We start from the raw sequence: 13,127 nt of genomic DNA, 5'->3' as shown, positions 1-13,127 counted from the left end.
GCTTGTCAAATTGACTAACTAATCGGCAATTGCGACCAGATGTTAGCGATCAAAATTCGTAGGTGTTTCAAGGTTTTGTTGCGTTGGGGGTTTGACATAGCTAAACCATGATGGGTCTTCATATAATTTCACGTAATCTTGAAACAATTGCGCGTATTGACGGTTACAACCGTCAGATTTCCGTCGGACCTGGCGCGAAATTATTCGACCCCGAGTTGTGCAGTTTGCTGATGCTCAGGCGTTGACTGAAGATGCTCAGGAGTTAACTAAGGTTCGATATTGTAACTCTGGCCGAATGAGTTGTGTTAGTGAAGGATAAACTAAACGGTGCCTTGCACTTGGTAAAATACAATGATTATTCAAACGATACCGTAGATATAAGCTTAATGGTGCAGCATATTTGGCAGAATAAAAATATAATACAATGATACTAATTCTCGGTTCGGAATACCTGGGATGCCGGGTATATTACGTACGTCTTCTTCAGGACCACAGCCAACGTGCACTAATATGCTTGCGAAACTCAATACATGTGCACAGTACGCTTGCCTCAGTACGGCGACAGATACACTCGGGCTTGGGACACTCCAATATGTATGCTGACTACACTTGCCTCGATACCTCGCACCACGCAAGTTCAAGTTCAAAGGCATATATTGATATTACATTATTTTTACATGCTCATTACAGTATCTTTTTTATATACATTTGATACCCGTTCGTAGACTTTACTCAAATTTTATTTATAATATCACAATTTGTAAATTTTTTATCACATCTCAAAGTGTAATCTCATGATTTTTCGGGAAAAAAGTAAAAAACCCAAATAAATTTGTGGTGATACCTCACACCAAAAGAGTAAACTGCTAATTCAGGAAATGAAGCATTTTTGTGTGGCACTGATCCAGGACGGATACGGTTTGCATATTCTTATAGAGCTAATGCCCATGATAAAGGTCTATGTGTTTCCGGCCACAGATTTTTCGGCGCAATAATATGCGGTGCGGTCGAAGTTTGTGAAAGGATATTTTTAAGTTATCGAGACGAAACTATTAATTTAAGAGAAAAAAAGTTTTGTAAGAATTTGTTTGTATTAATTCCAAGGAGCTCGTTTCAAAAAGTATTAATCCGATCGAGCTTCGGTTTTGCACACCTTTTTTGGTATACCAAGAGACAAATATTCCAAGACTGAAAGACATACATTCAATATTTCATGAATTATTCGTTATTGCAGAAATGACCGTTTTAGCAAGTTCTTATTGCTTTGCAAGAAAATAAATTAATCAATTTCAATGTGCAACCAGCCAGATTGTTCGACTTTTAAAAAAACCGACTTTTCTTGCACGGAATTTCCAGAATGCAATATTATCGGAGAACACCCAAACTTGAAAAATATTAATCCCGAAGAATCCTACATACTATCATTTCTTACACCGAACTGGGTGAAAAATGGCTGCAAAAGGGGAGAACGTTTTTTGCCCATATACAAATGGAACTACTCCAATTTTCATATTACAGAATCGGGATATCATTATTCAATAGCTGTTATTCTTACATGAAAATACAAACAAAAAATGGTTCAAAGTGTATCAGGGGGGGTATCATTTTTTTAAAACAATTATTGCAGATGCTCTTTATGACATAAGGAGCTAAAATTTGGGTACAATATAGACAAAGCCTCATAATAACCGTAATGAAATATTGAAAGAGATTAATTATGAACGTACCGTTTATTTGTGCGGTTAATTCATGGACAAGTGTGATGTCGCGTATGGCGACGGAGTGGGGGGAACCCTATTCCACGAAATTGGAAAATCTATTGAACAATTGAACTTGCTGAGATCAGTTTTTTCAATTATGGCCAACTTTTTCTGCTGATCCTGATTTTGCTATCAACAGCTCAAAAAAAGTCGTTTCTTTTTTTTAAGGTAATAGAGGAACTTCACAACAGTGGAGCACAATTCACATTAAATCTAAAAATTAATTGAATAACAATAAATAAAAAAATTAAATATATTAATACAAAAATTTCGCTGAGAAGCGCAAGCTAAGATCTGAGAGTTAGTTGATAAAATAATAGATTAATAGAAGCGAACAGGAGAATATTCCATGTTTTTCGGCCGTAACTTTTGATTCGTTGTTCGCAGAGATCCGAGACAGCACGTAATAGATTCCTTTCGCAAAACTACGTCGATATAGGGTCTGGATGATTCGATTCCAGAATTTTTTAAAATTTGTCCAAAATTGACCAAAGGGGCCTTCTTTTTTTTCGAGAGAAAAACTTTCCTCTTAGCATCGATTCAAACGACGTTTCTAGACTAATTCGACCCCAAGGATTGCAAAAAAGGCATTTGCAGCATTGTAGGACCAACAGGTAAGCGGAAACAAAAAAAATACAAATAGATTTATTTATTTATTACTTCTATGCAGGGTACATGATATAGTAACAATACACTATCGTATCCTGCAATGGTACATACATTGCACCTGTATGTGCAAGACGAACTACAACAATAATTATATCATGCAACATTTGTTATATTCTACTTATAGTAATGGATGTTACACTTCTTTATTCTTAAATAGTAATCAGATATCCTACGTAATGTTTAATCATACTTGTTCATCTCTTTTCGTTTTTCATTGTAATATTATTCGGCAACTTGGATAACTATGACGGTACTTACATACTACGTACATAGTAGAAAAGTATACTGGTTCGTTACGGGCTTAAATGAAAATAGCAGTCTGTTCCCGTTCGTCATTCTATAAGCATAATAATATTCGGTCTACATTATTTGAGCACACGCGGTGAGCGATGATAACATCAGTTCTTGTCGTCTACACGTACCGACCGCTTGCCGGATTGAGTTGTACGTGCAAGGTAGGACGCAGAGGAGGCCGGTTGACAATAAATTGAACTCGTCCATTTTCGATTCCCAAAAGTCCCATAACGCTATCAGTCTTTACATATATTCAGTCAACGCCGTTGGTCGGAGAATTCAAACTTCGGCTGACGTCGCATGTTAAGGCAATCCTCCTAAACATGAGTTCGCGTTGCGCGTAACTTACGTAGTGTTTTCACCCGGCCCATGGGACCATAGGGATATATAAAATAGAGCCTAAGCAACGGCGTAAGCGTCCTGTGAACGGATTTGAATCGGTTCTCTAGAGGACAGAAGATGATAATTCTCTCGCCCTCTCTGTCGCTCCTCCCATGGAGTGGGGGCCGCAAGAGGGGAAGAACAGCTAGGCAGGCGCGTGCAGCTACCCCCCCTCCATGGGAAAAGGTCGGGGCGGGGGGGGGGGGGGGGGGGGGGATTGTTGTCTTCCATCCTTCAGAGAACTGATTTACATCTGTTTGGATCTCTTCTGAACGCCGTGCGGCATCAGTCGTTTTCGAGCAGTCGGATTGAAATCACGTGCACTCAGTATCAATTCAACATTCAGACCTGATTATTCAGGTTGAATCACGTTCTTCGATCAGTGTATTTCCACCATACACACATCTACGAATAATGCGCGAGGAGCAGCGTGTAGCCTGAAGAAAAACCGAGTTACTGAATAAAAACCGAGTTACTGGATAAAAATATTCTGCGAACGTTAAAGGTGAATTTCGTGTCCCGAGTTTTCATTGTTTTGTGTAACTTTAGAATTCAGTGATTTCTATTTTTGTCTCTGTGCGTCGAGTGTCAGTATCATTATTTTTGTGGCTGATTTTCGGCAAATGCACAGTTGCATTGTTAGCAAGTTTATTCAGTCATTTGAAACAGATAGCTACAGCACGAAAAGTGAGTGTAGAATCGAGTGTTATTGCAATGCGGATATTTGGATTATAAGAGATTGGTGAAGATGTGAATTATGTGAAAAGTGCGTCGCTTCACCAATACACCTGAGATGCTACAAGAACTACTACGTGCAAAAGTGTAGTGCAGCCCAGAGTCAAGGTAACGATACTTATTTTAATTATTGATTGATAATTCACGGAGGTACATGTAAGACCGAAGTTTTGTACTTGCATAACATGCAATGGATACGAAACTAAACGGTAATAATTAATTTGCAAACTGAAAAGCCAATTTGTTAAATTAATTCAACTGTTCTGTTTTTTACAGATTCCAGCAGAGACTTCCGAGTAACTTTGCCATTTCTCAGCAACGTTGGTGAGTTTGCATGTGTTAGGTTACGGGTATTTCCATGGGATTCCTCTGTCACGTGGCGTGCCGGTAACAATTGTTAAACAAATCTTCGATTTCTTAGCTGCATGGATAGGCTCATTCACGATCGCAACGTTCTCGACTTTCAGTCGAATCATTATTTTTCGCAATGCAACTTAGCGTAGCTTACTTCAAGTTAGAAATTTTACACGTTGCTAAAAGTGGAATGAGCATCGCGACAGGTAACCATAGCTTACTCGGCACTCGCGAGATCGAATTGTGTTTCGTAACTGATGTAATAATCTACGATTGAATTTACTGATGATGCCGTTTAAGTGGTGGGTTCACCTGAGGTTTGAACATATTCAATTATTCACGTTATGGTTAAATTGATGAAATTCCAAAGTCTGGCATAACGTAACGTAATCAAATTGCATTTTACATTATACATCATTTTCAATCTTTTAACAGCCAACAAGTATTGATCAACTGCAGGCTTAGCTCGCTTAGAAAAATGCTAATTGGCATTCAGGATGTTTTTAATCACTTTTACAAAAGGTTAATGTACCGATAGTCTGCCAACATTTACTAAAATAATAAATGCAATATTAGAGTTGGCGGGATACAACCGCGATACTGTATTCCGAGAAGGCAGACTACGATACAAAAACATTTTGCTCCCAACAGGTAACCAACCAAAATGTAAGTCAGTGACCACGGCGCAAATGATGAAGAATGATGTGTGTTGGAAAATATGGAGAATCGTTTAGATCGAATATAGGTAACCGGGTAGGTAGGTGGACGTTTTGGGATCCGTCGCGGGATTTATGCATGTGTGTGTGTGAATCTCTCTTTTCCGTTGGGTGGTTCCGTTGGGAAACAGGCAAGGGTAGGAAGGTCGCGATGTGCCGTGATGTTACTAACTTTAGTAATCCACAGCGTCAAACGATCACAGAAATTTTTTTCCCAAAAGACTGCGTATTCGAGTCTCGCGACCGTTTGTAAGCATTTGAATATTAACGAGATCGAATTTTCCATTTCTTGTGACTGCAACCATTTTTCAATCGTTATGCAATTCAATTATTTAGTTATTACCGATCGTTCTTCCATTCAATTGATCTCTGTGATCGTCTGAATGGGCAAAACGCATCTCTGGCTGATCTATCGCGTTCCGTGGTACGCTAGATGGGGAGAGATGTTGAGCTCGAAGACTTCGCGTCGAAGAGGACCGCCGACCGTCACGCCACACAATAATGCATGCCCTCCAACCCCCCCTCCTCATTTTAATTCGATTTGTAATCTGAGAACAACAATCCGCATAGCAATGTATCTGATTCAAAAAGATGCAGATGTGGACTGGGTTTCTACAGAATTTTTGGGACAAGTCCCACATACTAAGAATTTTTTGACAGTTCAATCTGTCGCGTCATGTTGCGCGTAGATTAATCACGAGAATTGGACGCAGCTTCATGCGCCTAAATTAATAACGGAAATTGAACGCAGCTTCATGCGCGTAAATTAATAACGATAATTGGACGCAGCATCATGCGCGTAAATGAATATGGAAATTGGACTCATCTTTTTGCGCGTCAATTTTGCAAACAGTATATAAAAAAGTTGCGCACTCTCGATGTGCAAATTTTTCAGCTCTTCGGTCAATTTTTTGACTAATAATAAAGTTTTCAAGTTCCACGGCGCCTTTTGCGCGTGGACTTGATACCCTTCAATTATGAGAGAACGCGCGGCATTTGAAAACCAGCGCCAATGCGCATCAACATGAATCTCGGTAGTGTATACTGATAGTGGAAAATCTTGGCGTAAGTATTTGTGAAATATACATGAAATGTACAGAAATACTCGTTTAACTGATTATATTATTTTCTATTTCAGAGCGACAAAAACAATTTTCAACAAACGTACTGAGAACTACAGAAAGTTCAGTCGAAAAAGAAATTCACTTTAATAACTTGAAACAGAAAGAGATGTCGATTCAAGAAGTTTAGCGTTTTTTATTCGTCAATACAATTGATAATAAAAATAACGAATGAAGCGAATATCATATTGGACTCGACCCATTTTTCGTCAGCGTATGAAGTTATGTGATTGTGCTAACCATATCTTCATCTGTTTCAGCTAATAAAACTTTTTGAGAATATGTAAATTTGAACAACTGGTGAATTTGAAAAATTAACGACGGAGCCAGGAATCGAACCTGGAATCTAGCGATGCTTTACCGGAGACTTACTCCACTAGACCACCTAGCCGCCCTGACTCTGTTGTCATTAATTTCTCTCATAACCAGTGAGTTCAAATTTGTTTTCATGTGCCCGATTTGTATGAGTAAGAATTTCTTCTCTGCATGCACGATGTAAGGAGACTGTAGTGTGTAGATGTTTATGTTTACCCTTTTCAATCCTTTGCTTCCGATGAGAAGCCCGTAAGACGGCAATGCCGTCTAATAAATGAGATGCGGGTGTGCAAATCATTAATCTACGAGAGAATTTTGTTGAGACTATGTAAATTTGAACAACTGGTGAATTTGAAAAATTAACGACGGAGCCAGGAATCGAACCTGGAATCTAGCGATACTTTATCGGAGACTTACTCCACTAGGAAGCAAAGGATTGAAAAGGGTAAACATAAACATCTACACACTACAGTCTCCTTACATCGTGCATGCAGAGAAGAAATTCTTACTCAATAAAACTTTTTGTTTGAGATAATCAATCCTTTTTCAGATCCAGCTGATCGAACCTTTATCCGTTTCAGTTAATTGAGCCTTTATTTGTTTCAGCTCATTAAACCTTTGTCTGTTTCAGCCAATAAAATTGGCCCGCTTCAGCTAATCAAACCTTTCATCTATTTCAGCTCATCAAACCCTTTGTTTCTTTCAGGTAATCAAACTTGTTATCCATTTCAGCTAAACAAACCTGTTATCTGTTTCAGCTAATCGAACCCTTTGTCTATTTCAGCTAATCAAACTTTTCGTCCGTGTCAGCTAATCAAACCTTTTGTCTGTTTCAGCTAATCAAACTTTCTGTCTCTTTCAGCTAATAAAATGAATCGTTTGTTTCAAGCAATCAGACTTTTTGTTTCTTTCAGCTAATCAAACCTCTGCCTGTTTCAGCTAATCAAACCTTGTATCTGTTCCAACTGGTTCCAACTAATCAATTTGTCTCTTGTTTCGTTAACTATATTTTTTACGTATCCAAGCTAAGTATATTTTTGTCTGTATCGACATATGTTACTAATCGTATTTTCATCTATTCCAGGTAACTGAGTTTTATTGACCATACTGAAAAATTAACATTTCATTTCTTAGGCTTAGGTCTGCTTCATGGTCAGTCATTTTGTTTTCACTGAAACACAGATTTAGCGATGTAATTCAGAATCATGATCATCACAAAGTGTAGTGAAATTTATTCAGCTACAGTTTTTTTTAATCGCTTTATTGTCTTTTATTGTGATCGTTTTAGTATCAGAATTTTTTTTTCGAATCGTTCATAGATAATGTTTGGTTTGTATTTCACTGCAGAATTATATAGCTGTCGTATTTTGGTGGCTGTGCTTACTATTCTACTCCGATTTGTTTCCATTTCTTGAAAGATTTCTTTAACGTCTTCCGATAGGTAAATTCCAACGTCTTACAGCGATTCATATTTTCGATCTTGGTTTAGTTGTTGATTGTTTTGTATATTCACCAGGTTCTCCATTTTAGTGATTATCTCATACCTCATCAGAAAAGAAAACCCGTGCGCGAACATCCAAAGTCAATCGCCTTCCGCATTTAAGATAAAAACCATCACTTTTCACTCGTAATGAAAACAACTATCTTTTATCTATAATTAAAACAGTCATCTTTCATTGATATTAAATAGTCAGCGGGTTATATTAACTGAAAAAATTTCGAACAAACTGCGAATACACGCGAGTACAAATTGACTGGGAAAAACAATTTACCATAATTGACACGTGAAAAAAAGTCATTTGCAATTTTTCTAAGAACGTAAGATCAATCTTGCAACTGTTCTCCATGGAGCGGTCCTACTGGGGATACCACGTAAAAAAACACGCGTCGGGTGCTCTACCGCTTGCGGTTGTGTGGAAATGAGCATAAGTGAACTTATTATCACTGGTCAAATACTAACATATTGTAATTTTTCAAATGAAAATTTCATTCTTGCGTAAATTTAAATCATTGTCAATAAAACTCATACTTCGATAACGTGTAACGCATATGGAATCGTAACACCTTGAGATTTCTCTAGTTTAGTTAGGGTGAATTTCACGGAAATATATTCTTCTTTACGATAAATTTCGTTTCTTAATCGAAGTCAACGAGGTGCACATTCCTTTGGCAATTTAGAGTATGGCAATTCCAACATCTTTCTTCGCCGCTTGACCTTTCGCAGTCGACACAGTAAAATCGTTCAATTGTAAAATTCGAAAGTTTTACTCGCCACTCATTGAAAACTCTACTTTTCGGAGAAATTAATTCAATTTCATTGCCTATCCAGCACAGTATTCCCAATATTTTTTTCTTGAATTTTTTGGATTACAAGAATTCGTAAATTTAAATTTAACCGCGCCTTGTTACATCAACTTCATACTTGAAGGTCCTGAGCACAAGTCATTCAGCGCTGTCGCCGACACGCGTCACGCACAGACAATGACCAAACAATTATTAACTACTGTTTGGGTCGAATCACGTTCATCCGCAATCAACACGGTACTCAGATCAAATTGTTACAATAAAACGCGATATTTGCATACTTAACGAGCAAGTCTCCCGTGACAAACGTTAAACAACAAAAAAAAACGAAGCTTATTCAAAACCGCCTACTAAAAATGATAAAAAGAACGATGTTCAAATTTTGTAGTAGCTCATAGCTAGCGCAGTCTGGCGGCTACCATCAACACATGGTATGCATATATCCAACTCAAGGTAACAGGAGGCCGGTGTATACACAACTTTGTTACACAACAACCCGCTAGAGCGCAAGTTAAACGTTCTTTGAGACCCTACCCACAAATATTTCTACTTGTACGGAGCCATCATCTTTGCGTTTTGTTCGTGTTCTCGATCAGGACTCCCGAGAGCCGAGAGCAGGTAGGTTTAGAAAAAGTAATAAAATTGTAATCTTTCATGATATTGACATTGCGGTATTTTTTCATTTGGATATTACCGATCTCGTGCTGATATACAATTGTCGTAGGTAGTTTTAAATATGACATCGTAACTTCGATAATTCAGGTTCCAATCGATTAGGTAACTCTTACGGCCGCACTTACGTCTGCTACACGTCTGCTGACTGGGAGATGGCTGTTCGCAATGAATATGCATACGCACCAGATGATAAATCCTGAAATTCGTTGTTCGGTTATTTTTCCAGTTAACAATGGCTGGGAAGGTTTTGGCCACTAGGCTGTTGCAATGCAGCCGAGTGCAGAACACCGCTGGTATGAGCACTTATGCGAACAAGATTGGAAACAGGGAAGTAGTATGCTATGGTATGAATGGCGACCCGACCTATATTGACCGAGTAGACTTCCCCATGCCAGCAATTCGCTACAAGGAACCAACTGCTGACATTCAGGTGATGATTCAGGACAATAACTTTCTTTAATTTTTTTCAATCCATATCATTGGTCGACATACTAGCAATTTGTAAATAACAACACTTAGTTTTTTGAAATGAAGGATATTGTGTTCAGTCGATCTATTCCCAAACTCTTCGATGCCTAAAGCTAGCTATACATTCTTCAATATATATCACAAACCAAGTTGCACAAAATCATTTGTGATTGACATTAGGCCCGAGAATGACACAATGACGCCCAAAGGTCCACGAACGTTCTGTCAGGACTCAAAGTTATTGATTGGTCAATTTTTCACATGATCCTGTGCTACTTGGAAAATTATAAATGAAAGTAAAAAAGGATAACATGTGTCCATGTAATAAATTTCATAAATTTCACAAACATCTTCAATCAATTCAAATAACAGGTGTAAAAATATATGATTTACTACAATTTTTTTAATCGTATCACGTTTTTGAAATAACTGACTGAATTAAACAAGAGAAATAGATTCCCAGGTATTCTTGATTTCAACATTAAAAAACATGCGGAAGGAAATGTCGTATGTCCTTGATGAAAATGAAGTGAAATATTTATGCACAGTATATGAATTCCAGCACTCAGTAACGGTGCCAAAATTGTCAGAGCAGTCAAGATTTGAATAAAAATTGCTTAGCCAGTGACTCTCTTCCTTGATATCCCGGTGCAGTCATTTTTGTTTATAAATATTCCAGATAATTCCGTCTATTTTAAAGTTATTAGAATACATTTCCCTAATTATATTTCACTTGAATTAAATGTTTTCATGATACAGAATTCAAACTCCGTTAAACAATCTATTTGTTACCAATAAGTGCTGCCACTATGCCTCCACAAAAATGGCTGAAAAGCTGTTTCTCGTATCATTTATAGCGGTTTTAGTTTGTACTGTTCCGCTCTGTTCTGCTGCACCGGAACAGTCATTTTACATGTGTAATTACTGTTTCGGTACAACAGAACAGAGCAGGACAATGCTAGCTGAAAATACTACAGAAATTTCTGTCAACTAATTCATAATGAGAACTAAGCAATAAATCTGGGGCAATCAGTCTTCTTTGTAAAGTTGAAACATGAACTATTATTGTAGGACAATGTCATAGTTAATGTAGAAAAGTAGTTTCAGGATATTCAATGACACAGATTGTTGTGAGTACAGGCTCTTAGAGAAAAAGAAAAAGGAGACTGGAAAAAACTTTCCATAGATGAAAAAAAAGCATTGTACCGGGCTAGCTTTTGCCAAACTTTTGCTGAGATTAATGCACCAACCGGCGAATGGAAGAGTATTATTGGGTGGGCTTTATTCGGTTCCAGCCTCTCACTTTGGATTTTTATGGCCATGAAGAAATACGGTAAATTCCATTTCTAAATATATCATTTACTTCATTCGACTCTGGAAAATAAATATAAGACGGCTTATGTTATATTTGCAATTTTTCAGTCTATCCACCACTACCAGTGACGTTTGACGAGGAACATCAACTTGCTCAGCTGGATCGTATTATAAAACTTGACATGAACCCTATTGATGGAATCAATGCCCGTAAATAAGAAGTTGATGAACAATATGTACTATAGTTATATTATTACAGTAGTATAAAGTATGGCAGTAACAAACAAGTTCTGTACATAAAATCGTACACCCGTCATACGGAAAACAAATAAAAATCATTTCTAATAAATCACATTATTTGTGTCGGATACTTTATACATTCTGGTAAAAACAATATTCGAATTGTTACCCTATGTTTACCAAAGTCAAGTGTACCTAGTACCAATAAAGTTTACGCATGTGAAAATTTACTCTTTCAATACATCACGATTTCCAACTCTCATTAGTTTTAATTTCTAGTTTAAAAATATTTACAACCAACTACGTCTTTGATGTTAAACCTGTTTGATTATTGCTTTGCGTTAGCTCTGAACATTTTCTAAACCTCTGGGCTTTTGCAAATCATAATCGGTATGTAACAACAAACTACACTGGTATGTACGAATTTGCTATTTAGTTCATAAGTAGCCAACTTTAATGATTCTTCAAAACGTACCTCCAATTACTAAATAAATCTCAGGTGCATGTTCAATTCCTAGCCTGATTGCCCCAATACTTAAAGAAACATCAGCTGGTGACACACAACCATGAATTACAACGAATTCGAAAGGGGACACCAAACTGGTGTTCCTTGTTAGATGCATACGTTTGAATTTACCGATTTGGACAATCTGAGTAATCGCTGGTTGACATGCAAAAAAAATGTCTACCTGAATCGTGTTCATAAGCTATACATCCTAGTAAAGTGGATTCTCACTCCCCGTAATTTGAGCGGATCAGAAATCATTGATGCGCCTCTGCGATTGGTTAGAGGCTACCGTAGTCAATCTTATTCCTGATCAGTTTAAATAAGGAGAGTGAGAATAGACTTTACTTGGGTGTATATTCGTCTTAGGATCTGACTTTGGTTGTACTAGGCATTTAAATATTGTAAGTGTATTTCGATTTTTGGCGAACTCCGTCCACGTTTTAACAAATTTTTCTTCGTTACCAAAACTTGATTACGTAAGATGGTTTGGGGTGTTGAATAGTATATTCAATATTGGGCTCGCGCTTTTCCATTTTATTAAGAAACGTAATGAACTATGTGTTTGTACTTGAGATTATGATACAACAATATTGTATATAAATAGTGATATCTCATAGAGACCGCTTATTTTTTACATATGCAGTCTGATAAGTTTGTACAAATTACAATCAATAAGTTATATAGCAGCATTAATTACTATTTAGGCTCATTCGTTCAAAAACAATCTTTCTTACATATATTCGTACATATAGATTTACACATTTTGTTACATTGCTATTAACTGCTATATTTGTACATGCTACTTTGTTGCTATACAGAAATGATCATGACATAGGTATATTACAAAAAGAGGCTATTGAAAATTTGTTATGAATATGGATTTTAATCCATACGAAAAGTGGTATCTGAATGTTTGCGAGGAAAACCGTGTTCGTTTTATCACACAAAATAAAAATATCTACATAAATGACACTCATTTTCAAATTTCACGTGTTGTGAGTATGTTACAATATTTACAATGGGCATATCCCGTTATCACCATTTTTCTTCATTTTTTCGTATTATTATAAGAATATAGTTTCATATAGAAAACTAAGTCTTTTTCGTATTAAAGGTGAATGTCTTATGACACTGTAAAACCCCAAAAGACAAAGGATGATAATAAAAGCAATTCTACTGCACAAAGCTGCGATAAATCAATATATTTAACCGAAAATGGTCTATTGATTTGGTGAATATGATCAGTAATGAAATCGCAGTAAGAGCATAATAA

At 36.9% G+C, this 13,127-nt stretch overlaps 1 protein-coding gene across 1 annotated transcript; it reads left to right on the top strand.

Moving 5' to 3' along the window:
* The first annotated feature begins 9,120 nt into the window (after window positions 1–9,120).
* On the top strand, window positions 9,121–11,458 carry LOC107227588. Its single transcript, XM_015668784.2, has 4 exons — window positions 9,121–9,267; window positions 9,551–9,754; window positions 10,933–11,125; window positions 11,215–11,458. Exons 2-4 carry the CDS (start codon window positions 9,557–9,559, stop codon window positions 11,322–11,324), a joined length of 501 nt encoding a protein of 166 aa, XP_015524270.1. The 5' UTR covers window positions 9,121–9,267; window positions 9,551–9,556; the 3' UTR covers window positions 11,325–11,458.
* Window positions 11,459–13,127: the final 1,669 nt, after the last annotated feature.

Source organism: Neodiprion lecontei, chromosome 3, assembly GCF_021901455.1.
Source record: "Neodiprion lecontei isolate iyNeoLeco1 chromosome 3, iyNeoLeco1.1, whole genome shotgun sequence".
Taxonomy (NCBI): Eukaryota; Metazoa; Arthropoda; class Insecta; order Hymenoptera; family Diprionidae; genus Neodiprion; species Neodiprion lecontei.
The sequence above is the reverse complement of the archived record's forward strand: the minus strand, read 5'-3'. Positions and strand labels throughout refer to the sequence as shown.

Bases quoted from the DNA above. Each gene is read 5' to 3' on its own strand.
- LOC107227588 (XM_015668784.2), top strand. From the start codon at position 9,557: ATGGCTGGGAAGGTTTTGGCCACTAGGCTGTTGCAATGCAGCCGAGTG. The intron at 9,755-10,932 runs GTGATGATTCAG...TTGTGAGTACAG, and splicing joins AACCAACTGCTGACATTCAG to GCTCTTAGAGAAAAAGAAAA. The intron at 11,126-11,214 runs GTAAATTCCATT...GCAATTTTTCAG, and splicing joins TATGGCCATGAAGAAATACG to TCTATCCACCACTACCAGTG.